This window comes from Lynx rufus, unplaced genomic scaffold, assembly GCF_022079265.1.
Source record: "Lynx rufus isolate CCGP_SWC_20201006 ecotype Redwood Valley unplaced genomic scaffold, mLynRuf1.p SCAF_2, whole genome shotgun sequence".
Taxonomy (NCBI): domain Eukaryota; kingdom Metazoa; phylum Chordata; class Mammalia; order Carnivora; family Felidae; genus Lynx; species Lynx rufus.
In genome coordinates, this window is record NW_025814834.1 from 21,818,301 (window position 1) to 21,846,209 (window position 27,909).

The 27,909-nt window shown below is 38.8% G+C and overlaps 1 protein-coding gene across 1 annotated transcript; it reads right to left on the reverse strand.

Moving 5' to 3' along the window:
- On the reverse strand, window positions 1–27,909 carry ATIC (5-aminoimidazole-4-carboxamide ribonucleotide formyltransferase/IMP cyclohydrolase). Its single transcript, XM_047084873.1, has 16 exons — window positions 27,789–27,909; window positions 27,359–27,485; window positions 23,793–23,869; window positions 22,828–22,894; window positions 19,307–19,395; window positions 18,596–18,747; window positions 18,112–18,268; window positions 13,467–13,592; window positions 12,402–12,509; window positions 11,459–11,544; window positions 10,001–10,090; window positions 8,622–8,750; window positions 3,808–3,900; window positions 2,417–2,599; window positions 527–682; window positions 1–232 (listed from the first exon to the last, which is right to left on the reverse strand). Exons 1-16 carry the CDS (start codon window positions 27,805–27,807, stop codon window positions 113–115), a joined length of 1,779 nt encoding a protein of 592 aa, XP_046940829.1. The 5' UTR covers window positions 27,808–27,909; the 3' UTR covers window positions 1–112.

Genomic DNA, 27,909 nt, shown 5'->3' on the forward strand with positions numbered 1-27,909 from the left:
TCCAAGGTAACTAAGACTTAATGTTTTATTTTTTAAAAAAGGCATCTGTCAAAAGGTCACATGCGATTTTTCACCTACACATGAGCAAACCATAAAATACTGTGCAACGAAATCAGTGATGAAAGAGCCGAAGATTCGTATGAGCGAGAATTATTCCCAGTTCATCACAAGCCTCTATCACAACTCTGTCGGCAGCAGAACCAGAAGGAGCAGCGATGTATGCCACGCCACTCTGCGGGGAGAAGAGACATTGACTTTCAAGACACAAGTTCAGGTGAAGACACGCAAGAACCAACATCCTCCTCTACAAAGCATAAGCTAACAAGGGTTCACAATACAGACTGATTCGTTCGGCCAAAAGAGCAAAAGAACATCAAATGGAAAAGTAAAATACTTACATATTACTGATCACACTGCCATAACTAGGCTATAAAACTCACAGAACTTAAACACCAAAAGCAGGGTTTCTGAAGTGGTTTTACATCATAATCAATTCTGTGCAAATGCACATCATTTCCACACTTACCCTTTTAGCTCTGTCTACGTTATCTCTGAAAGGAAAGAAGGCATCAGAGCTGATAGAAACTTCATTAAGTTTGTGAACCCATTCTTTCTTCTCTGCTTCAGTTAGCAGTTCAGGGACTTCCTCAAACAATGCCTTCCACTTTACCAAATCTTCATCCTATGAGAAGGGGGTGGAGAGGGGAAAGAAAGATTTTGGACACAATCTTTAATACTATCTGATGCAAATCAGAATGCCAGAAAGCACTTGGGCATTTGTCCCACGGTTTAATTATAAATAATGGCTCATTCCAATTTACGTCTCCAGAATTTTTTTTGATGCTTTTAACATTTCATTAAGAAAAGTAATTCTAAGTGTACCAAATAAAGATTATACCATTTACTTTCAAAATCAGTTTATTCTAAATATATTTTGTTTCTTAATCTCTGCCTAAATTAAATCTACTATTTTATATCCCTGTATCAAAACAAGCAAACAGATGATGATGGATGTTCTAGAACTATATTTACACAGCCTCAAGTCTACAGTCAGTCATACAGATGAAATCAAGGTATGATTCACGGTATTCACATTTTTAAAAAGGTGCTTCCATTTTGGATGATTTGTTGGCTAAAACAACATACTTTTAACTCTTGTTCACGTACATATAAAGATCCTTCCAGAACTACGAGCAAGATTTCACTAGTAATATTAAACAGAATACCAATATTAGAGTAAAAAAAGAAAGGCTTATGTTTTAAGTACTTTATGATTATAAGGCACACTTATGTGACACTTATGATGTCATGGATTCCTGTCCCTGAACTTGTGGACAACGTAATGTGGTTAACTCACCTCCTCAGGAGACTATCAAGTATCCGATTACCAGACTTCTCTTTTGCTTTCCACATAGGATTTATCGACATTTGCTATGTCCAAATATAGGATTAAATTCTAGATTTTTAGCAGGCTACTTGATAGCTGCAATTTTACTTATTTATTTTTAACGTTTATTTATTTTTGACACAGTGCAAGTGGGGGATGTGCACAGGGAAGGGGACATAGGATCCAAAGTGGGCTCTGCACTGGCAGTCTGACAGCGGCGAGCCCAATGTGGTGCTCGAACTCATGAACGGTGAGATCATGGTCTGCTCGACTGAGCTACCCAGGTACGCCGAGTTGTCATTTTAATGCACCCATATGCTTTCTTCAAAATAGAAGACATTAAATATGAAATGTAACAAAAATTGAGTTGTTAATGACTCTGGTAGAAAGTGTAGGGGAAAGGGGCACCTGGGTGGCTCAATCCGTTAAGTGTCTGACCTCGGCCTGGGTCATTATCTCACGGTTTATGAGTTTAAGCCCCACTTCAGCCTCTGTGCTGACAGCTCAGAGCCTGGAGCCTGCTTCCGATTCTGTGTCTCCCTTTCTCTCTGCCCCTCCCCCATGCACTCATGATCTTTCTCTCTCTCTCTCTCAAAAACAAACATTGAAAAAAAGAAAAAAAGAAAAGAAAGTGTAGGGGGAGAAGACACTGGTTACCCACTATCAGATAATTTGTATTTCATGTTGAATACACACCTATCATGCAGAAGCATCATGCTTGGTTGGCACTGTGAAAGAAGCCTCAGGATAGGTGAAAAATAGTCCCTGCCATCAAAAGTTCAAAACCAACAGGGAAAGTACAAAGTTATAAAACTAAACCAATGGTTATAATTTTAAAAGACAAGGAAGGTCTGTGGTATCAGAAAGGGATTAACTATGAACAAAAAAATTAAAGACAGCAGACAATGGAGAATTGGTAAAAAGTTTAGAATTGCAATTTTAGACAACGTAAAATTTTAAGAAAAATACCTGTTACAGAAAAGAGTGAGCATACCAGTATACTCCACTCACAAACCCAGTGACTTTTACCTCGCCAATGGTTCCAGTAACATACTGATCAATGGCATTGGAGATTTCTGCTCTCTTCACTCCAGTTTTAAACTTCATTGAAAGCACTTGTGGATGATGTCTAAGCCACCAGTAGTTCGCCTTATCCCCTGCAAGGCGTGTACAGTGTATTCGAGACTGCTGTCCTGCTCCAATGCCAATAACCTGAAGAACATGAACATTAAGATGAATCTCTCTTTCGATATTTTTTTTAAACAGGTCTTTTGTGCACATTTCCTAAAATCTATCAATTCTGTGAAAAAAACAGTAGGCCAAAATACAAATAATTCTTAAATTATTAAGGGTGAGAGTAGATGTCAGTAACTACTATTAACACATTTTACCTCTTCGGTGACATTTGAAGTATGGCTATTAATACTCTGTAAGTTTCTAGAACTCCTGGACATCAGTAGTGAGGCACAGTCTTACTGGAACTTATTAGAACCTGACTCCAAGAACACCAGTAACCACAATCCCCCAAGTTTTTGTTAACAGAGACAAGCAGTCTTTTGACAGTTGACAATCACTAAAATTCTGAATTTCAAAGTCTTCCAGGTCACATACTAATGAATATCCACACTTTCCCCCCCCACTTATGGGACAAATAATTTAATAGGTGCCAAGAAGAGCTCAAGACACCGTGAGAAGGGCTCCCAACGCCGAGGAAGCTATGGCGAAAGCAGAACCAGTTCAGTCCAGAGTTAGAAGAGACCCCCAGGAGGAGCTGGCTCAGTGCTGCATTCTACGGCTCAGCCCACTAGGAAACAAGTGAAATATCTCGCTTGACGTCTATAAGAAACATTCAACACCTTGCTCGTGGTAGTGGTCATTCATCGAACTACATAATGTGGGCAAACTGCTCAAAATTCGACCCTTAAAAATTTAAGAGTAAATTTTATTGTATATAAATTATGTCTCAGTAAACCTGATTTTAAAAGATCACGTTAACTTGCAGTCTACAGATTCTTGGTAAAATAACCTTAGAAATAACGCAAAAATATCCAACAAGCTACAAAAATATGGAGTAATAGGTAGCAGTACTATTCTTGACTCTCTCTTCACTGGAAATATCACAGCCATCAGGAGGAGGGGAGTGAATAAACTAGTTTTATGGCGGCTATTACAGTCCCACTAACCCAAATGTGCCAACTCACTCTGGGCAAGAAGTAATACGACCGATTTTAATGTCATTCTGAAGATACTCTGTGATCATCACTAGCTCTAACGGTCTACCACATTACTGAGTAGATACCAACAAACCCAGAAAAGAAAAACCTGGCCAATTTTCCTTTCCAAGCAGTCTATCACCTGAGGGACGAGTATCATTTTGAAAAACAACAGTCTGCCCGAAGTGGGTTTGAGAGTGTGGTTACCTGACCATTCTTGGCATAGCACACGGAGTTAGACTGCGTGTACTTCACAGCAATGGTGGCTACAATGAGGTCTCTGAGCGCAGACTCTGGCAACTGAAAAGACACAGGGCAGTCAACTATGGTGGAATTTGTAGCTCCAATGGAAAACGTTAAGCATCTTACAAGTCATTTTCTTTTTCTTTTTTTTTTTTTTTTTTTAAATTTTTTTTTTCAACGTTTATTTATTTTTGGGACAGAGAGAGACAGAGCATGAACGGGGGAGGGGCAGAGAGAGAGGGAGACACAGAATCGGAAACAGGCTCCAGGCTCTGAGCCATCAGCCCAGAGCCTGACGCGGGGCTCGAACTCCCGGACCGCGAGATCGTGACCTGGCTGAAGTCGGACGCTTAACCGACTGCGCCACCCAGGCGCCCCTACAAGTCATTTTCTTATAGACCTATGATGTAGTTGCACCTTTCAAATGATAGAATGGAATTAACTGTTCATAGAAAACACTATTGTGTTTTACTGAAAAAGATCAACATTCAACATACTTGCTGTGGAACTCAGCAGTGCCTAATGCATCACGGACTCAAACTAATGCCATTTTGCAGCAACTCCGGCTTAAGTGTGTTTACATATCATGCTGTGAAGTACCATATCCATTCCTAAACCGACAAATAATACTTTCTCTACCACAGTGCCAAGGAACATATATGGAAACATGATAAAGTTTATGCTGAGAAAGAACATGGAGAATAATTTTCACAGATATCACAAACAACTGTGATGTCTACACAGAGCCACGGCTGTTGAGGAAAAATCAAATTACGATCATTTTCTGCTTTGTCTAGAATATTCTAAGTAGAAACTATTCAAAAATACTTGTGAACTACCAGTCCTAACAGAATAAAGCAATAGCCAGAAATGTCACTATGTTTAAAATTTTTTTTAATGTTTGTTTATTTTTGACAGAGAGACAGAGCATGAGTGGGGAGGGGGGCGCAGAGAGAGAGGAAGACACAGAATCTAAAACAGGCTCCGGGCTCCAAGCTGTCAGCACAGAGTCCGATGCAGGGCTCAAACCCACGGACAGTGAGATCATGACCCAAGCCAAAGTCGATGCTCAACTGACTGAGCCACCCAGGCACCCCTGTCACTATGTTTAATGTAAAGAGCAAATACAAACTGAAAAGAAGGATTATCTATGTGGACAAAGACTATAAGCAGCAGCTAACTGATCAATTAGCTAAGGGAAAAATCAGACTTCATCAAAATTAAAATCAGACTTCAAAATTAAAACTTCTGTTCTGTGAACTGTATTAAGAGGATAAAAAGACAAAGTACAGGGGCGCCTGGGTGGCTCAGTCGGTTGGGCATCGAACTTTGGCTCAGGTCATGATCTCATGGTTCATAGGCTCAGGCCCCACATCAGGCTCTGTGCTGACAGCTCAGAGCCTGGAACCTGCTTCGGATTCTGTGTCTCCCTCTCCCTCTCCCTCTGCCCCTTCCCCACTCATGCTGTCTCTCTCAGAAATTAATAAACGTTAAAAAAAAAAAAAAGTTAAAAAAAAAACAACACAAAGTACAGACTGGGAGAAAATATTTGCAAACCACATAACCAAAAAAGGACTACTATTTAAGTAAGTAAAGACCTCTCAAAACTCCGTGACAAAAACAATCTAATTAGAAGATGAGCAAAAGACACGAAGAAACATTTCACTAAAAAGGATACACAGACGGCAAAATAAATATGAAAAAACACCCATCATTAGCCATTAGAAAATGCTAATTAAAATCACAAGATACTGCTACACACCTAACTAAAAAGGGCGACAACACTAAAAGCTAGTGAGGATGCAGAGAACTGGGTCACTCACATGTTGCTGGTGTAAAACACAAAATCACACAGGCTCTTTGGAAAACAGTTTGGCAATTAAAAAAACTAAATATGCAACTATGATACTACCCAGCAGCCACTGATGATACTCCTGGGCCTTTTATAACAGAGGAATGAGAACTTATGTTCACAGAAAAACTCACTCATGAATGTGCAATGAATGAAAATTATAAAAGGGGGAACAGATTAGATGTTATCCAAGGTTAAGGAGGGGGTGGAGGCAGGAAGGAAGGGAGTATGATTGTAAGAGAGCAACATAAGGGATCCTTGTGGTCGTGGAAGCATTCTTTCTGTGCCTTAACTGTATCAATATCATTACCATGGTTGTGATATTGTACTGCAGTATTACAAGGCATTATATTACCATCAGGGGAAATGGGGCAAAGGGTACATGGGAATTCTTAACAGTGCCTGTAATCTATAATTCTCATTTTTATTTCAAAATTAAAAGCTCAATTAAAAGAATTTCTTAAGAATTTCTTATTCTAAGATAGTATTAACGTAGTATATCCTTTCCTGTCTGTATCTGTTTGAGTCGCCAAGTATACATTTTATTCCTTTGGTTCTAAGAAAGATTAATAACATAAACCAGCTTTCCTACAGGTCTGCCCTGAAACGTAACCCTGGTATTCTGAGACAGGATCAAGAAATATGAGACAAGACATCTCAAGGGGGAGATGGTATGGGGATGGGAGTGAAGGAATCCAGTCATATATACATGGCACAAATAGTTAAAACAAATTAAAGCATTATTTAAGAAAAATGGAAGAGGAAATAATTCAACCATGTTCACTAATTTTTAATGCACAATCAATCCTTATGCTTCTCCCACTGTTCTACACCTCCAAGGATTTTGAGGCTGAAAAGTTAACAAAACACTGCTTTCAAAGGAGAGGGCAATACAAAGAAAGATAAAACCATCACTCTTATGCTTCACTTTCCAAATTTCTAATTAAAAATACATATGAAATAAGTAGAGAAGAATTTAGATAAAAGAGGCATTAAAACCATACTTCATTCCTTGTAAAAAAACATCTAAGTTAGTGCAGTCAGAGGTACAAAATCTATCAAATACCGTTAAATTATTCATCTGTCCAATACCTACAAACCTATAAGGAAAACTTACAAAAGTTAAGAGTCTCAATAGGCAGGCAGGGTTGTCAACAGAGGTACTATGGAATCTAGGTCAATACTGTTTCAGTATTTTAAAAAGACACATTAACCAGTCAGGTTAATAAAGTAAGAAGAAAAAGAGCCTCATATTACTATGTTATAATGTGAGCTGGTACAAAACCATGCTTCCATCTGGAAATCCCAGTACTTAATAGCCTTGACCAAAGGAGTAGATTGCAAAGGACTGAAAGCTATTTCTATATGAAATGCCTACCATGTTCCTTTACTTCAGGGCACCACTGATTTTTAAAAATAAAAATGGAAGAATAAAACAACAAAAATCATGTCTCAATCACCATATACTTATTAACAGATCAAATTATTCCAATAAAGGCTCGGAGGTTTACTTTCAGCAACTCTACCTAAAGCCTCAGGAGTCAGACCTGGGAACAACTGCACCTCCTCATTTCTATTTCTGTTACAATGAATGACTTGTTACGAGACTAAACCTTTTCTAGGAACAAACAGGCTCAACAGTGAGGTAGTAAAACAGCAAGTACTGAGAAGCAAAGATCCCAGAGATAAAGGAAGTAGGAAGAAACGAGTGTAGCCGTCTATGCTTTTTGCTTCAAGCATTTTCTAAGTTGAAAGGCAGTAAGCTAAAAGGTAAAGGAACTGAGCCCAAATTTTGGCAGTGTTACAGGAATAAGTGGCAAAAATGGAGTTTAGTACACCAGGGAAAAGTGATACTAGCAGACCCTTGATGCTTTCAGCAGAGCAGGGGTGAACCATAAACAGACTGGTCCTCACAAAGATTTAAGCCCAAATTCAAGTCAGCTTAATTCCTGCCAGGATAAAGATGGTCGGACTCCATCTGATCTGCCCACCAAAAGGAGAAGTCAGCTCTTTCTGGAGGGAAGAAAAAAACACCATCCAGACCTTCAAAATAGCTCTATAGTTTTCTCACATTCAATCAAAAATACCAGACATACCAGCAGGTAAGACCATAAAACAGTGTAGTTACACATCTTAAGTACTTGGGCGGGGCGGGGGCGGGGGGGGGGGGGGGGGTAGGGGGCAAGTAGAGCTGTTAGAACCAGCAAAAATATCCTTCAAAATTGAAGGTCCAACTAAGAGATTTCAGAAAAGAAATACCAGCTCATCCATTTCCATATTATGCAACCTTGGACAAATTTCTTAACTGTACCTGACGTCACAATTTTGTGATCTTTACAATAGAGATGATCGGGTAGTCACCCTTCCCCAACCCCCACATAGAGTGCTATGCCTATTAAATGATAGGGTATATATAAATACTAGGAAAAAATCACCACTATCATCCTAGGAATGTGTCCTCCCTAACAGATGACAAACAGCACAAGAACAAAAACTTGACTATGTGAACACACTGATCACAGCACTGAAAATGGAAATAATCTAAGTATCTATCCTAGTACATCTATACATGGATCGCCATGTGGCCTTTTAGATGAAGATGTGGATCTACACTTACTGATACAGAAAGCATATTTGCAGCTTAGTGCATGGTAAAAAGGCAAGTTATGGAACAGAATCATAAAAGATACGATGCCATTTACGTAGAAATGAAGATAAATATCTCTATGTACATACACACATTAGCTTCTAATATCATAATTTATTCTTTTTTTAAGCTCTCAAACTTACTTAATAACTTAAAAATGAGCTAGACATTTGCACATCAACCATTTTTAAATATGAGTCTTTAAAAATGCATAAGCTTATAAATATTAAAAATACTCACTGAGTAACTAGCATACAGTTCAGATATTTTCAAACTTACATCTTTATTCTTGGTCACAACATTGCTAAACAATGACTTGTCAATGACACCATTATTTCTCTTCTGACTTAAACGAAGACCAAAGAGAGTTCGAACTTCATTTTCATCTGGATTGTAAGACGGGTCCATCTAAAATACAAATTTAGAGTCAAAACCAACACATCTACAACCTTTAACATTTTTCATTTAACTTTACAAAAAAATCATTATAAGCAAGCTTATATTCGTTTTTTCTAATTTAAGCATGTGTAAGATCCTTTCACTATGGGTATAATAGAATGGCCAGGCATCAATATCGATCCTAGACTATGGGCTAGTTTCCCTAATACCTAAGAGTGTGTAAAAATCAGTAAGGAAAAATCTCATCAATTAGAAAAATAGGCAAAGAATATAGTCAGATAATTTATAAAAAGGAATAAAAAATACTTTAAATATGAAAAGATGTTCACCACACACATAATGGGAAATTAAAGCTGCAATGAGATGCCATTTTTATCTCCTATTGATAAGAAGAAAAAGTTAAAGAACACAATGCTGGCAAAGCTATTAGGAAATCCCATTAAGACATAAAATTTGATGGGACAACCTCAAAGAGGAGCAGGACCTATCACAGACTGTGACCCGGTCCTAATTCACTGCAGAGCGTGTGTGGTGGCTAATGACTGGGTGACTGGCTACATAAGCTACACCCATACCGGGCAAACTTCGAAGATGGTCAGACTGTATGCATTTGTGTCAAGAGGAAAAAAAAACAAAAAGAAAAAGAAATGCAAATATTTCCTAAAAAGTACCAACTTTTTCAGAAAAGACAAGCAAGAAATTTAAAATATTACTTTAAAAAAAAATTTTTTTTTTCAACGTTTATTTATTTTTGGGACAGAGAGAGACAGAGCATGAACGGGGGAGGGGCAGAGAGAGAGGGAGACACAGAATCGGAAACAGTCTCCAGGCTCCGAGCCATCAGCCCAGAGCCTGACTCGGGGCTTGAAATCCCGGACCGCGAGATCGTGACCTGGCTGAAGTTGGATGCTTAACCGACTGCGCCACCCAGGCGCCCCTAAAATATTACTTTTAAAGAGGTAACAGAGTGGCAAAAAGGAAGGATGGGGAGGCCTTTCATCAAATGATATTTAAATTTAACACCTTTTGAATAACTTTTTTTTTTAATTAGAATTTAAAACTAAGACTAAGGAAGCTACCCTCATCTTAAACCAAAAAATTAATAGTAAGAAAAAAAAACCCTGTAGGATTAAGAATTAAAGAAACTTCAGTAAAGGGTAAATTCAAAGGTTGTCATCATAAAGAAAAGATTAAATATGGGGGAAAAGAAACATAAGAGAAGAAAACAAATTACTATTTCAAACATGAATTAAACTAACCTGAAGAACACAGTAGCTCCCGTTTTTCTTTTTAGAGAGTATTTTCAAAGCTTCATCTTCATATCCTGGGGCGACGATACCATCAGATACCTATAAATATATTAAACATTAATTTTTTTAAAGTTTTTATTTTGAGAGAGGGAGAGGGAGAGGTGGGGCAGTGGGGGGGGGGGAGAGAGAGAGACAGAGAGGGAGAAAGAAATCCCAAGCAGGCTCCATGCTCAGCCCGGAGCCTAACACAGGGCTTGATGCTGGGTTGAGCCAAAATCCAGAGTTGTACCCTTAACCGACTGAGCCACCCAGGCGACCTTTAAACATTAATTTCTATTTTCAAAAATTAGGGAACATTTCCTAAGCAATCTAAACACAATTATCTGTCTTAATGCAGCAGCATTTTCTGGTTTCTCTCTCCAGCAGATAATGCTAGTACCTATACCTGGAAAAGATAAGCCTATATTAGAACACAGAGTTCTACAGCTGACCTTATTTCACTTGCTCTCCTTTCAGGGTTTCGGGCTGTTTCAGTTTTAACTAAGAACAAACAAATGATTCTCAGTAATACATGTACCTTAAGAAGAAGAACGATTTCTCACTATCCTGTTCATGAAGTGTTTTGCACTAGAAAGAGTCCGGTCTAGTGCCCTCTCCAGTGCCCTCTCCGCCAGTACTAGCAAAATGACCTTCGGCAAAGCAAGTTCCACAAGAGCAGGGCATGGGGATCAGATTACAACTTTGCTAATAACCTTAGGCAAGGCAAGTACCTCAACAGCAAGACAAAGGGACCATATTTAACATCTTTGAAAGATAGAGAAGTCATACTACAAAGCCTTATGCTAGAACATAAAACACAGCAGGTCAGCTGCACTGTGGATGGGGATGGTAGAGGGATGGTAATGGTCATGGGGAGAATCCCCAAAGCAACTAAATGTTGTCAACCTCATGTAGCCTTCATTTCTACCTATTCGTTTTCCCTCCAAGCTATCTTCTTTTTCTTTCAGCCTGTCTCCTTGCCCCAAAACCCACCTTTCCAGAAAGCTTGTTTGGTATTCAACTAATGGGGGTTAGTTTTTCAGAGTAGTTTATAATCTTCCCCTATACAACATCTTTCATTACAGATCTACAAAGGTTTACGGTAAGGCTCATTATTACATCATCCTCTGCTCTTTAGAAACATTAACTTTGGCATTAAGATAATGACTACTAGAGAATGTAAAAAAACCTAAATATATAAATTAAAACTTTATCATAATAGCAAAATATTCATTTGAAACACTAAATGTCAAAATTACAATTCAGTCAAGGATTCACGTTCTACATAAAATATGAACATTCTAAATGATAAACTTAATTTAGAAATGGTGTAAATAAATATGAGAAGTTATAGTTTCAATGAAAACTATGACCAAATAGAGCTTTACTCAGTTATGCCTGGATCAAGATACAGGAAAGTCCACTAACCTCTCTGGAGATAATTTTGGCAGTAGGGACATCACAAATATCAGATAATGCGATAAAGTCACCAAATGAAGACATCCTATCAGCCCCTATAAAAATAAAAATGAAGTGTTACAAATGGTCTCTGCATAGAAAAAGATGTTTAAAAAACCCCAATGTGATCATATAAAATCCATTTCTCTAAATTTAACTCTATTATTTATATAAGATCTAAATAACAGATTAATAACCCACTTAACTGAAATGATCATAACAAAGTATTCTTTAATTTTAACTTCTAAGGCAGCATTTGGCAAACTTTTTCTGTGGAAGGCCTGATAGCAAATACTTTTTAAGCTTTGCAGGCACACTGTCTCTGTCACACCTACTCAGCGGTGCCATTGTAGAAATCAGTCCCATCAACGAAGGGACTTGGCCCTGCTTCAATCAAACTGTATTGACAAAGGTAGGTGGCAGGCTGGGTTTATTTCGCCCATGAGCCACAGTCTGCAACCCTGTTGTAGAAGGTGAACAGTGCTGTGAAGTTTCTCAATGATCTTCCATAAATGTTACAGTAATATTCACAGGTTATTAACCTCATGAATTAGATACTTCTGAAATACATAAAAAATAACTCTAACCAAATATAGTGTAGTTAAAACAACCATATAGTTTTAGTTATATATTAAACAATGTACGCAACAGCCTAATGTGGAATCAGATGCATCAAATTCTAATTATGTTTCCATTTATTACATTAAAATAGGAGCACACACTTTTATAAACAAATTTATTCTAAGGCACTCATAGAGTCATTCCTAAGTATTAATAAAAAAAAACAACAACAAATTAAAGACAACTTGGAATCTTTTACTGAAAGAAAAGATTACTACTTTATTCTACTTAGGATAAAACATTCTTTTCTCTTTTTCAAACAAAGAAACAAAAACCCTTTTACTGTTCCGACCTCTTGCTCTTGCATACGCAGTTGATATGGGTGTAAGTGCTTCATACAGATCATAGACCATGCAGACTCTGGCCTCATCTTCACTTAGTGGAATTCCAACAGCAGCACCTGGTATGGAAAACCATAAAATAAACCCCCACACGTTACTACTTATCATCTCCTAAATTAAGACAATATACATACATACATACATATATATATATATATATATATATATATTTTTTTTTTTTTTTTTTTTTTTTTTTTAAAGTAGGCTTCGTGCTTAGCGCAGAACCCATTGCGGGGCTTGACTCACAACCGTGAGATCAAGACCTAAGCTGAGATCAAGGGGCGGATGCTTAACAGGCTGAGACACCCAGGCGCCCCAAAGCAACTTTTCTTAACATCTGGTCTATGCAGCATAATTTCTAGTGTCCATGCCAAATTACACAAAAATCTGGCCAGATAATTAAACAACAAAAATACAGTTGCAGAGGAGGGGGAGGAGGGGGGAATCTCTTCTCTCTGCCTTTTGAAAACAACCACTGGGTCTGCCAGCACCACACATCTACGAAGTTAGTTTGCTTCATTACTGACTCCCTCCACCCGGCTTGATACCCATACCATTTATTTCTTTCCTGTTTACATCACCTTAGTATCAAATAAGCTTCAAAGAATTATGTGTTAGATTTGACTTAGCCATAGAAGTAAAAATGTATCTTATTCAGTGGCTATAAAAAGTTACAGAAAAGGTGCCCCTAGAACTTCTTTGTATCAGTTCTATTTCAACCTTGTGGAAAAATATTTAGCCATATTGCATTAAACCATTTTACTTTATTTTTTATGTTTCCACTATAAAAAAGCATTTTCCTGATCCTTATCTCACAGTAATGTTACAAAATTACATACACATAAATAACATCTATGTGTTAATTTACTACCAAATTTTGTCATGCTACCATATCAATATTGTTAACAGACTTGAAAAAAGTGGTTTGAGACTTCACATTAGAACATGTCAATTCTTTCTAAAATTAAAAAGTGAATTTTGAACAGTTCCAGAGCATTCAGAAAGCAGTGCTTTACCTGCTGGGCTGACATGTTTGAAAGAGGCAGCAGCAGGAAGGTCCAAAGCTTCTCTGAGTTCCTTCACCAGCTGCCAGGCATTCAAAGCATCACACAAGTTTATAAATCCAGGGGCTCCATTTAGAACTACATATGGAAACATACACAACACGTTACCAAGCAGGATCAATCAAGTCAGATATACAGTGCTGAAAACATAACCTATGTGGTCAAGGCTGCACGAGTATGTTTTCAGAGAAGTATAATTAAGAGGCAAAGACATATACACAAACATAAAAGAACCTGATGACAACAGAGACCAAAACACTAGAGCCTTAGCCTGCCTCACCGGCCCCCTGCCCAAAAAGAATATACAATACACACTCACATATGCTATATGCTACTGAAGAAACCAAATCTAGCCAATCTAGAAATAAACCAACAGTGATTTCAGGAATAGGAGAACAAGACCAGTGATCGTCAGGGATCCACTTTAGTACGGAACTAAGAACAGTCATGATAATTCTAGAGGTAGTACAAAATCTATTCCGTAAACTTTGTCAATACAAAAACATTACAAACTAATGCAAGAGCTGTGGATGGGGGAAAAATGCATTGGAGTTTTCCTCTTTTATACCAGCCTCAGTAGGCTCTGCCTAAAATGCAGTTAAAAAGATTACAATTTCAGAGTTTCTCATTGCCTATTTTCTTGACAATAGCAAGATAAATATTTATATATATTTATATAAATTATAAATTCAGCACATACAAAAAAATGGGAGCCATTAGTTAAAAGGCAATTTATAACTGCATTTCCTTTGTATTATCTTGGTTAATACATACTTCTAAAAATAAAACTCTGACAAATATTTACTGAGTGCCTACAACAATGTTGGGCACTGTTGTAGGTAATGGGGATAATATTATCAGTGAATAAGCTAGCCCCCTGCCCCCAATGTCTCATCCCCCAATCACTGCCTTCATAGAGATTATGGGAGAGCCAGAGAAAAAACAAAATAGGCAATACGTAGAAAACGGTAAGAGAAAATATTACATACTTACACAAATGAGTTGAAAACATGTCCACACAAAAACCTGGACTTGAAAGTTTTTAGCAACTTTTTATAACTGTTAAAAATTGTCTTTCCATTTTTGATATCCTTCAAGGGGTGAATGGATAAACTATGATACATCCTTATACCATGGGATATTGTTAAACAGTAAGAAATGAGCTCTCAAGCCACCAAAAGACACAGAGGAACTTAAACGCATACCGCTAAATGAAACAAGCTAGCCTTAAGGCTACATACTGTATGATTCCAACCTTATGACATTATGGAAACAGCAAAACTATGGACATGGTAAAAATATGAATGGCAACAGGAGTCAGAGAGGTAGAATGGACGAAATTTTTAGTTGGTGAAACTATTCTGCATGATATTGTCAAGGCGGATATGACATTATACATGTCAAAACCCACAGAATACACAACACAAAGAGTGAGCCCTAATGTAAAGTGGACATTAGTTAATAATAATGAATCAATACTAGTTCCTCAATTTTAACAAACATACCATACTAATACAAGATGTAAAAGGGGGAAACTGGGGAGAGGAGATGCAGAGGGAGGGAATGTCTGGGAACTAACTCTCTGTACTTTCTGAGAAATTTTTCTGTGAATCTATTAACTACTTTAAAAGATAAAATCTACCAAAAAAAAAAAAAAAAGTTCCTAAAAAAGAGTTCCCTTGACCGGCACGAACAAAATAGCTTTTGAAAATGAAAAATACGGGAACTGAAAGTACATGGAGGTATCTCTTGCCTCAGAATCTAAATGGGAAACATTATAAGGAGGAAATACCTGAGAATAAAACAGGAGAATTTCTTCTAAGAAATCTAAACGTAAAAATTCATACAAAATGTCAAATTTCCAGGTATTCATTCAATAAATACTTAGGAAACATGCCAAGCGATATTCTAAGTACTGAGGATGCAGCGATAAACAAAAAGCTATGAAAAAAGCTGAGGTTTCTGTTCTTGGGAGAAGATGATTAAATGGGAGGAGACAATTAAAACATAAATACAGTAAAACCTTGGATTGTAAGTAACTTGTTCTAAGTATCCCACAAGACGAGCAAACTTGCAAAATTAGCAAATTTCTAATACATTTTAATTTGATAAATGAGCAATGTCTTGCAATGAGTAGTATGTGACTCCAAATGTCACAGGATCACAACCAAGATAATGGTTCTTCTCTCTCTCTCTCACTGCAGGACTGTGGGGTGATTGTCTCCCATCCTCGGATGCTCCATCTCAGCTCGCGGTGTTTGGCAGAAATCAGGGATTTTTCAGAACATCGGAAGGTGCCCACAACTGGCACCAGTGTATTTTTTGTCACGTCAAAGCACCTCTGGACAGTCCTTTGCTTTTCCACACAACAGTCAGCTTAGGAATGCTTTGCTTCATTCCTTCATTCAGACCCTTTCCTCTGCTGCCTTATTGCCAGTTACATTCAATACAACGTATGACAAGAGTTTATTAATACTGCACTGTAGTCAACATCGGTGTGAGCATATGCAATGGCCCCTACGCAGAAAAAGGTTGAAAAGAAAGGCGGTAAGAAGATGATTACAGTGGAAGAAGAAAATCATCGAAAAGTACCAATGAGGTTATGTGAGTGGCCAAAATTGCAAGACTTTATAAGTCTAAGTCTGTGTCTCGTCTGCAGAGGAGAAGAAAAAGGCAGAGGAATCCCTCACTTGCAATGAGATTAGGGAGATATGTAAAATGTGGGAAACAGTGCAAAATTTTGTAGAAAAGCACCACCCAAATAAAGCCGCAGCAGTGTGAGCGATGAATCTGCTTAAGGACAATGCAATGTCAACTTTCCATGAAATCCTCAAAAGGAGGCAAAACCAAGTGTCATTACATAGGTGCCTTGTTCAAGTTGCATAAAAAGAAGATGCCACTGAGCCAATAGACAGCAGTGATTCCCTTAGTGATAGTCAAAGTCATCCTACACAATAACCCTCCTCTCTCGTCTCCTTCACATGAGCAATGAAGGTTTTCAAAGTAAGTACAGGTTAATTTATTTTTCTTTGTTTTTGTATTTTCTTTATTATTTTGTATCATATTACATTATTGTAATCATTTTTATATGAGTATTTTCCAGTTGGGGAAGAAATCGTCTCAGTTTCTATTATTTCTCATGGGGAAATTCACTTTGATATACAAGTGCTTTGGATTACAAACATGTTTCCAGAATGAATTAGGCTCGCAAACCAAGGTTTTACTGTATATGCAACCAAGTGGTGTTGTGAGAAAAGTGTGATGGGCAGCTACTTCAGTCTGGGTGATCAGAGAAAACTTTGAGGAGGTGACTTTAAGGTGATTATCTGAATGGCAAAAAAGACCTCGAAGACCAGAGCAAAGGCCGCAGACACTGTGCCTGTGGACCAAATGGAAACAAGGCGCTGAGGAGCACGGGGTAGGGGAGGGCTGCCACAGAAGAGCAGTCAGATAACAGGGTTTGTTACCTGCACAGGCATTCAAGTGGGAAGGAAAGCCAACGCATGGTCTCAAATTGGGTGTAACATCACCTGATTTACATGGTTAAGATTATTCTGCCATGAGTAGAAAAGACAAAGCAGAGAGAATTAGATTGTTGCAGTCTGGAGACTTTAGGGGTGACTGAGGGGGCTGGCACAGTGTTAGAAGAGATTCCAAATGTATCTGAAGTAGGGTAAAAATAGGACTGGATCCGGTGAATGGGAAGGGGAAAGAAAGGAGTATTTGAAATTCTCCTCAAATCTCCCACCCTGCTCCCTGCTCCTCCCTCTCTGCTGGTAACAAGGGAAAGGAGAAGCGGACAGGAGTACCCGCATCTTCCTGCCACCCCATGTACCAACAAGCGTGCTCTCGCCCTGCCTTCCCAGTGTACGAAGAGAGCTGTCCTTGTGGTCACCCGAGGCCAGCACTCCTACCCAAGGCCTTCACACACACAACTCTCTCCCCTGCCCTCTGCACGCATGCAACCCGCCCCGCCCCATCCCCGACCAGACAGTAGCACGTGTTCTAATGCCCACCTCAAGAATAAAACAGGACAAAAAAGTGAAAAGCCTCTTTTAATTCTACAAACCCATGGAAGTCCTAACTGATTTTCCTGTTCAAAGAACTATCTTTATTATTGTTATCTCCTAACCTCACATTCCTATCTCGGCCAACTTCAACTGGGCTTCCAGAACCATCATTCCAAGGAAACTGCTTCATGAAATTTTTCTGGGATCAAACAGTCACTTTCCTGTTCTTAGCAGCACTCCAAACCAGCTGGAGCCCTGCCGGTCTTCTAGCCTCGTGTTCCTCAGCTGGTCCCTCCACATCTCGACCTTTTCTAGGAAATCCATCCATCCTGCCCCACATCTTCAAAATCATCTATATGCCAAGGACATTTCAAACTCCATCTCCAACCTGACCTCTCTCCAGAACCCATGACTGTCTCAACAGATTTTGTTCATGAGAACACCTAGCACCTCAGACTTCCAGTGGCTTTGAAAGGCATGATGTAATTTCATTTACCTTTTCAATGTGAACCACATCAGATATAATACAGAGAAAGACACACACACCCACACACAGCAAACTATGCCACCTAACACACAGCCTTTACCTGTGATGGGAAGCTTGGGCTTCAGCGTGTATAACTGGGCAGGAGTTTGGTGAGGATTCATTCCATACCTCAAGGGCATCTGAGATATTCCTTTACTATACTGTTTCCTGAAGTAATCTGAAATCGCTTCATCATATTGTGCTGTATGAGTGAAAGCCTACAAAAAGGGTAAGTTTTGTGAAATACCAGCAGCATTTACCAAAGTTGGGGCGAGAGGGTTTCAGGTAGCACAGAGCAAACCACACTCCTTCCCACACACGTCTGTGCAAGAAAGACACCCACTATCACTAAAGAACACAACAAATCATTCTCTTTCCAAGTGTCTTTCAACTTTTTGACATTATACCTCTGAAATGCTTGGTTCTCTTCACTTACAGGAAAAGGATTTCAGCTCCAAGCAGAGGCCTGATGAGTGACATGGTCTTTAAAAACTGAACACCATTTGGTTTGGCAAACACTTTGCTCAATAAAAGTGCATCCCCACCTTCAAGGCTAACTGGCGTCTAGTCTCCAAGGAGGTGTCTTTACTGTCGGAGTTCTGCATCTCTGTGCAAACGGCCACATAGTCCTCAGGTTCACATACTACTGTTACTCGAGCGTGGTTTTTGGCTGCTGCTCTCAGGAGGGTTACTCCACCTTGGAAGAACAAGACAATTTGTATTTCCATGACTTTAACCTCCTTTAAATAAAGTCACTGTATACGTATTTCTACCTTAATTTTTGCCTTAAAAAAATAAGGAAAATGTACCCCAGAGGTATTTCTATATAAAGAAAGAGCTTAGAAAATATAGATGAATTATGGTCATCCCGGAACACAATCTGGGAGCAGTAACTATTTTCTGCTCTCTCAATTTTTTGATTTTCAGTGAACATCAAAACAAAATATCTTTTAAAATGTAAACAGCCAGTGAGCACCTGGGTGGCTCAGTCAGTTGAGCATCCGATTCTTGATTTTGGCTCAGGTCATAATCCCAGAGACACGCGATCGAGCCCCACGTTGGGCTCCACAAGCATGGAGCATGTTTAAGATTCTCTTTCCGCCCCCCGACCCCCGGACCCGCCTCTCCCTCTCTAAAAAATAATAAATAAAAAAAGCAAAAAGTAAAAATAAATAAATGTAAATAGTCCAAAAATAAATAAATAAGATATAATAATCCTCCCCTGTCAGTCTTCTAATATGTTTTTTCTAACTTACCGATATCAATCTGCTCAACAGCCTGTTCAACAGTTACATCTGGAGAAGCCACTGTCTTCACAAAGGGATACAGATTACAGACGACAACCCTAAGCCAAAAAAAAGGATTTAGCTGCCATTAGAAACACAAACTTTATGGGGTTTACATGTAAGTCAGTCAGTAGCTTTAACAAGACCAAAGAGTCTAAAGATGTAAAATATAAGCCTGGCATTTTAGAATTCTAAAAAGTATGTTGAGACATCAGGAGCTCCCACTGTTGCAGAACATACGTAAATATAAGTGGCTTTGTCAGCAGGTACTCTCAAAACATATTTCCCCTAAATCATTTTGCAATGTTGCTGTCCAGGTACACTTAGCTCCTATGATATGATCCAGTCATTAAAAAATTTGGTTAAATTTTAACAGAAATGCAAAATACAAGGCTATAGATAACATCCTCATTTTGGAATACAATCACTATTACCTTCGACATTCAATTTTAGACTCTATTTCCAACGGGTTAGGTATAATGATGAAAAACGATAGACCATTCTAAGGGTGAAGTATTTATTTGTTTTGTCTTCAGAGAGATCATATACAACGACAGCAACAGTAAGGCCAAAAGAGTAATTTAAGATACAAAACTGATCTAAAATTAACCAGTGGAGTAGAGTTCTGTGCCTGGGCCTGCAACGTGAGGGGCTCTGTGGGCAGGTTCACACCCAGTGAAATAAGCACAACTGGTAAAAACTGGTAAAAACTGAAAAAAACAAAAAATTCCTCAACAAAAACCTAGCAAACTGAATCCAACAAAATATAGAAAGAAGCACACACGGCAGCAAGTATGGTTTACCCCAGGAACGTAAGGTTGGTTTGCTATCTAAAAACCAGTTAATGTAATAGCCCATGTCAATAAGACAAAGGACAAAAACCCACCTACCTCAACAGATGCACAAAAAGTATTCTGAACATCCACTCATGATAAAAACACTCAACAAATAGAAAATAACTTGTTTAACATGATAAAAGGTAGTTAAGAAAAACCCTAAAACCCATAGCTAACATCACATTTAAAGGCAAAAGGCTGAATGCTTTCTCCTAAGATCAAGAACAACACAAGGATGTCCACTCTCACCACCACTATTCAAAATCGTATTAGAGGTTCTAGCCAGGTCAATTAACAAAGAAAATTAAATAAAAAGCATCAAGATTGGAAAGGAAGAGGTAAAGGTATCTCTATTAGCAGATGACACTATCTTGTATATAGAAAATCAAGGTATTTCACACACATACACACAAAAACTATTATCTCTGAATTCAGCAAGGCTGTAGGACATACAATTAACTGAACTACACACACATCAGCAATGAATAACTCGAAAGTGAAACTAAGAAAACAATTTTACTAACAGTACAATCAAAAACAAAAACAAAAACTATTTAAGAATAAATTTAACAAAGGCATAAGACGTGTGTGCTAAAAGAGTACAAAACATTGTTGAAAAAATTAAAGAATCTAAACAAATGAAAAGCCACCCCAGTTTATGCCTCAATATTCAGATGGCAACATCTCCCAAATTGATATACAGATTCAATGCAATCCTTATGAAACTCCAACTCTGGTTTTTGCAGAAATGGGCAAGCTGGCCCCAAAATTCGTGTGGAAATGCAAGAAACCCTGAATGTCCAAAATGATCTTGAACAAGACCAACAAAGTTGGAGGACTCACACTTCTCAATTTCAAAACTTGCCACAAAGATAAAACTAATGATGTGGTGCTGGCTTAACGACAGAGATACAGGCCAAGTGTCCAAGACCATTCAATGGGGTCTGAAAGAAGTCTTTTCAACAAACGATGCTGGGACAATTGGACAGCACATACAGAAGAATGAAGTTGGACCTCTAACTCACACCCATATGTAAAAAATAACTTAAAAAAAAAATCAAAGACCTAAGCATAAGAGCTAAAACTGAAAACTCTTACATCTTTATTATCTTGGATTATGCCACTGCTTTTTAAATATAACACCAAAAGCACAGACAACAAAAGAAAAAGTAAAGTGGACATCAAAATTTAAAGCTTTTGTGATAGTCAAAGGACACCATTACAGAAAGGAAAAAACAATCCACCTAATAGGATAAAATGAACTCTTACAGCTTAATAATAAAGTTATTAAAAACAATTAAAAAATGGGCAAAGGATTGCAACAGGCTATACAAAATGGCTAATGAGCAAATGAAAAGATGTTCAACATCACTAAGAAAGGCCAGTAATAATCACAATGAGATGCCACATTATACCCACCAGAACCACTAAAATCAAAAAGCTAGCTAACAGATGTTGGTGGGGATGTGCAGAAACATCCTATACTACTACAGGGAATGTAAAATGATCAGCACCTTGAAAAACAGTATGGCAGCTTCTAGAAAGGTTAAACACAGTTACCAGATGACCAAGGAATTCCACTCCTGGGTATATAACCAAAAGAAGTAAAAACACACTTCCATACAAAAACTTGTACGTGAATGCTCATGACTGCCTCATTCCTAATATACAAAATGTGAAAAGAATCCAAATGCCCATCAACTGATAAAACAATAAATAAAATAGGATATATCTATACAATAGGTTATTTTTTAGTAATAAAAAAAAATGAAGTATTAAGACATACTAGAACATGGATGAACCTTGAAAACATGCTAAGAAATCCAAGGACCCCACATTATCTGGTTCTATTGGTATGATATACCTGTACAGATAAATTCAGACAGGGAAAACAGATTTATGGTTACACAGGGTTAGAAATTTGGGGGGAAATGAAGAATGAATGCTAATGGGTATGGGTGTTTGGGGGTGAGGGGGATGATGAATATGTTCTAATTTTAACCGTGGTGATGGCTGTACAACTCTGAATCTACTAAATAACACTAAATTGTATATTTTATTTTTTTTTAATTTTTTTAACATTTTATTTTTGAGAGAGACAGAGACAGTGTGAGCAGGGGAGGGACAGAGAGAGAGGGAGACAAAGAATCCGAAGCAGGCTCCAGGCTCTGAGCTGTCAGCACAGAGCCCGATGCGGGGCTCAAACTCAAATCGTGAGATCAGACGCCCAACCGACAGAGCCACCCAGGCGCCCCTAAGTTGTGTTTTAAATTGGGAAATTATATGGTATAGAAATTATATCTGAGTAAAGTTGTTATATACATTGAAAAGAAACAGTGCATATTTTTATGCAAATAAGTACACTGTTAATATGTATCAAAATGTAGGTCATAATTTCTTAAAAAAAAAAGGTTCTTTTTGTTGTTTTCTTTTTGTTGTAGTTTAAACGTGAATTTTGGTAATATAAACTTGGCAGAACTAAAAATGCTCATGTATGTACAATGTCACATAGAAGGTATTCAATAAACGTTTACAGTGAGTGAACAGAAAACTAAACCTAATGTTAACCTTAGTCTTACAAGGGGGGCACCATGTTTGTCATGCTTACAGTCTTTGATTCTCAACGTATTAAAATTTCAACTCCAGAATTTTTACCTGATAAGATCGAAATCAAGTCTAGCCATGTCAGCATTATCTTCTGGGATATTACGAGCCAAGATTCCTAATTTAACAAAGTTAAAGTATTAAGTTAAAACACATTATAATAAAGTACTTCTTTCCAATATAGTCCCATCAATCAAGTTAAACCCTCTAATACTGCCTAATAAAGAAAACAAAGTAGTGAAAGATTAGTGGGCATATTTAAAAAGCTTTGTTATAAGTTCCTCATTTTCCCTTTTCTTAAGATTTCTCATTTTTAAGTCATCTCTATACCCAACATGGGGCTTGAACTCACAACCCTGAGATCAAGAGCTGCATGCTATACCAAGTGAGTCACCCAGGCACACCGATTATTCCCCCTTTTCTTAAGCAACAAAGTGTAAAAGGAATTTCCACATAACCATTGCCAGTTCCATTAATCTATGTGTTCCCAAAAGTAAGTGGCTTGTCTGGTGATCCTCCTTAGCCTAAGGATTTTATTCTGCCAAATTTTACTGTAACTCTAATTAGCAATATACCGATCTCTTACCGTTTTTGGTTAATACGTAACTCTTGGTCTCAGATGAATAAACAAAACTAAAGCACTTTGAAAAAGAATTATTTTGATAGTTACACTGTGATACTTTATCCTAAGTATGGAGTGTAATAAGTCTTTTCACACAAGAAACTGAAACATTTTCATTAACTACAGAAGGAAATAACACTTTTAGTTATCAGGACTAAAAGCAAGCAGAGGAAAACGATGTGAATCCATCACATAATAAAGCATTCTAGATTCTAAACAGGGTCTAACGTAGTATGAACTTTGGCAGCAAATGTGACAAAGCCAATACAGACTCACAGGTAATTTTTGGGGGGGCTTATCACCTGCCTTTTTCCTCATTTATTCTATAAAGTAGTCAACCAAAATATTCCTGAAGACCACTGATTGTTTTGAATTGAAGGTACCAACCACTTACCAGCATGGACTGCAGGATGCAAGGTTTTCACACGCCCCCCTAACATTTCAGGAAATCCCGTCAGCTCAGAGACATCTCTGAAAATAGATGAACAGAATATTGCTGTTTCCGCTGAACTGTCATTTTTCCATTTTATGCTATTCCAAAGCATCTTTCAACATTACGTCCACAGTTCTCATTTGGGGGGGATTTTTCAGGGCCTTAATTTTCAGAATTCAGAAACTGAATTGTAAGCCATGCGTTCAATTGAAAACGAATTTAGCAGTATATACAAAAAAGCACTAACAATCCCCTAAATATCTCAGAATCAGACTAAAGTAAAAACAAGAATTCAGTTTTAAGAATAAACAAGCATAAAGATGACATATCAAATGAGTGGGAAAATAAAACATTGTGTTTTAGTAAAGTGATATTCGTAATTCGAATAATCCGAGTTTACTCCACATAAAAATAAATTCCCAATGAATCAAAGGTCTGATTATTAAAAAAAAAAAAGTTTATTTATTTATTTTGAGAGAGCGTGCACATGCAAGCGAGGTGGGCAGAGAGAGAGGGAAAGAGAGAATCCCAAACAGGTTCAGAGCCTGACGCAGGGGTCGATCCCATGAACTGTGAGATCGTGACCTGAACCGAAATCAAGAATCAGACACTGAACTCACTGAGCCATCCAGGTACCCCCAAAGGTTTGAGCATTTAAAAAAATCACAGAACTACTAAAATTAAATACATAAGGCGTGCATTCAAAGCATTAAACAAAGAATTAATAGATCTATGTAAAATGTTAAAAATTTCACACAGAAAAAAAAGCTGGAAAAAACAATCTCAAACTTTGACAAAGGGCCAAATCCAAAACAATGTTTATTTTTTTTTTTTTTAAATTTTTTTTTTTTTTTCAACGTTTATTTATTTTTGGGACAGAGAGAGACAGAGCATGAACGGGGGAGGGGCAGAGAGAGAGGGAGACACAGAATGGGAAACAGGCTCCAGGCTCTGAGCCATCAGCCCAGAGCCCGACGCGGGGCTCGAACTCACGGACCGCGAGATCGTGACCTGGCTGAAGTCGGACGCTTAACCGACTGCGCCACCCAGGCGCCCCCAAAACAATGTTTAAATATCGATTCATTATCACCAAACTGACATGAACTCCCCTATTCCCCAGCCTGATTTACAAGCAAATTTTAATGACATGAAGAATGCTGACAATATGTTAGGTGAACAAAATCAAGAAGCAAAACTATCTTCTGTACGAGCTATGAAATTAAACAGATGTTTATAAAAACACTGGAAGCATATCAACTGTTAAACAGGATTATAAACTATTTATTACCTTCATTATAATTTTCTACATTTTTCAAATTTTCTACAACCAACATACACTGCCTTTATAATAAAAAAACAATAAATATTTTAAAGCAGCAAATTCCTGGGCACCTGCATGGTTCAGTTGGTTGAGCATCAGACTTCAGCTTAGGTCATGATCTTGTGGGTTTGTGAGTTCGAGCCCCACATCATTCTCACTGCTGCAGGTGCACAGTCTGCTTCAGATCCTGTCTCCCTCTCTCTGCCCCTCCCCGCCCCTTTCAAAAATAAACATTAAAAAAAACTAAAGCAGCCAATTCCAATAGGATACAGAATTTCCTGGGTACAGTCTCCCATGAAGGGCCATCTGCAGATGACTAGTGTTTGACTAATGACTCACACAGTTCCAACATGCACTAAAAACTGGTGACATGTTGTCCAATTCAAAATTCCCTTTCCTGGCATTTGGGAAATAAAATCCAGTTTCTCCAACTGAGGATGATTGCTAAGAACAGAGAAGGCAGATCTATTCTTAGAATGAAAAACCATGTGGGGTCATTAAAAAGCTTGTTGCTCCTTTGTATTTCAGAATTTGCATGCAGCAGCTGCAGTCTTCAAAGAGTCTCGGTATGCCCACTGCTGTAGAGTCACCAATTAAAATCTCATCAGTTTACCTCAACCTCCAGGTTAACTTCCTGGGATAAAATCTTGGCTCTGCCTTTTACTAGCTGTGTTAACTGTTACGAACTCGGGCAAGTTACTTAACTTCTTTGTGCCTCAGTTTCCTTATTTATTAAATGGGGATAATACTACCTACACTGAAAAGTTGTTAGGATTACATGACAGTGTGTGCGCGTGTGTGTGTATAATATGAAGTGTGAACAGTCTCACGCTCTAATGGGAGAGAAATACATTTACATTCCCAATTTGTAAGAAATACATAGTTATAATGGAGGTAAGCGAGGAGTAGAGGCAGAGATCAAACAAGACTCCACAGCTGCCATGTATTTAAACTGAAGAATGGATATGCAACATGAAGACTCGTTACCTTTTTCTACTTTTGATTATGTCTGAAATGGTCCCATGATACAAAGTTTGGTGGAGAAAAATAGGCTATAGAAGAGGAGCTTGCTTAATTTGAAAGGTCCAACTACAACGGCATCCATCATGCTCCAAAAGAAAGAACAGCCGAGATACTGGATTCTCACCCTGCTGCTCTTCAGAAAAGGCTGGCCTGTCACGATTCTTACAGGGTTCTTATGAGAACATCAGAGAGATGATGCAAAAAGACTTTGGAAAATAGAAAGCATTTATTTAATAAAGAAAATAAAGCATTCTCGCCATCTGAACTTGTCAAATTTAGGAAAGCTGGCTACAGAAGGCAGGATTACACAATGAAAAAGGTAGTAATCCAGGGGCGCCTGGGTGGCTCAGTCAGTTGAGCATCTGACTCTCGGTTTGGGCTTGGGTCATGATCTCACGGTTTCACAAGTTGGAGCCCCACGTTGGGCTCTGTGCTGGCACTGTGGAGCCTGCTTGGAACTCTCCCTTTCCCTCTCTCTCTGCCCCTTCCCCACTTACAGTCTCTGTCTCTCTCAAAATAAATAAACTTAAAGGAAAAAAAAAGTCACTGCCATTTATTAGAGCTGTCCTACAGCCTTATCCATTTTCTACCCCTCAGTAGTTATCTCCTCACTCTCCCACCAGAATGCCAGCTCCTTGGGGTCAGGAATGGCAGCTGATTTATATTTTACTCATTCCTTCTTCCCATCACTTAGCCAGGTAAGGAACAGCTTGTGAAGAAGGGAATGAATGAAAGATGCGCGCCTTCATATTATTAAGAGGTGGTAAGGGGACACAGGAAGACTTGAATCTTAACAATGTCAACAGTTTCACTACAGAGCCAGTCCAAACATATCACGTGAATCGCGTGAATCAGGTAATCTGGGTTTTTCTTTAATAACAAATGGCCCGCCTACATTAATTTTCTATAGGAAGGGGCTAAGAAAGAGGGCTCTGAAATGGGGTCTCCTGGGGCTTCAACCCTTAACTCCTCACGGTGCTCTGTAAACTTGAGCACAAGTTACTAAATCTGAACCTCACTTTCCTCTTCTGCAAAGTAAGTAGTGTGCCAACCTCCCAACACTGCTGGAAGGAGTAAATGACTTCTTTCAGTCTCTGTGCCCGGAGTGCATTCCTTTCTGGTCAACGTGATCACACTCCGTTCCTCGGATTGGACTTACCTTAAAAACTAAGCTGTGCCTTACCTGACTGCCAGACCTGCATCCCTGAGAGCTTTTGCAGTCCCTCCAGAAGCGATCAAATTCAAACCAACAGAAGTTAGGTTTCTGGCAAATTCCACGAGGCCCGTTTTGTCAGAGACACTAAATAAGGCTGAAACAGAAGACATCTCCCCTCACTACTCGCAGTACATTACACGAAGTCCTTCCAGGCCTTGGGGAGTGGGGGGATCGGCTGGGAGGACGGTCACGAAACTCAAGGCCATCACGGCGGCCCACAATGGCCGGGCCTAACCCGGAGCCTCCCCCGGGTCAGACACCTGCCAGCCGCGCTACCGCGAACGGACCACGAGCCTGCAGTCACGGCGCGCAGCCCGGCGCCGCCATTGTGAGCTGAGGACGCCGCGGGGAAGGGACGCGGAGGGCGTGGCTCCGCGAGGGCGCGCAAGGGGCTCACCGAGCTGGCCGGGTGCCATGGCTGCGGGCTGCGGGGTCCCGGACGAGCGAGGGCAGCTGCGGGCACGCCACGTGCGGAGGGGCGCCGAGTGCCCAGAACGCGCGCGACCAGGCAAGAGGGG

What these genes read in the sequence shown, in the direction of transcription:
- ATIC (XM_047084873.1), bottom strand. An exon ending in CAAACATGTCAGCCCAGCAG is followed by an intron (nt 12,510 to 13,466) that starts GTAAAGCACTGC and finishes TTTCCATACCAG; the next exon opens with GTGCTGCTGTTGGAATTCCA. An exon ending in TGCGTATGCAAGAGCAAGAG is followed by an intron (nt 11,545 to 12,401) that starts GTCGGAACAGTA and finishes TTATTTTTATAG; the next exon opens with GGGCTGATAGGATGTCTTCA.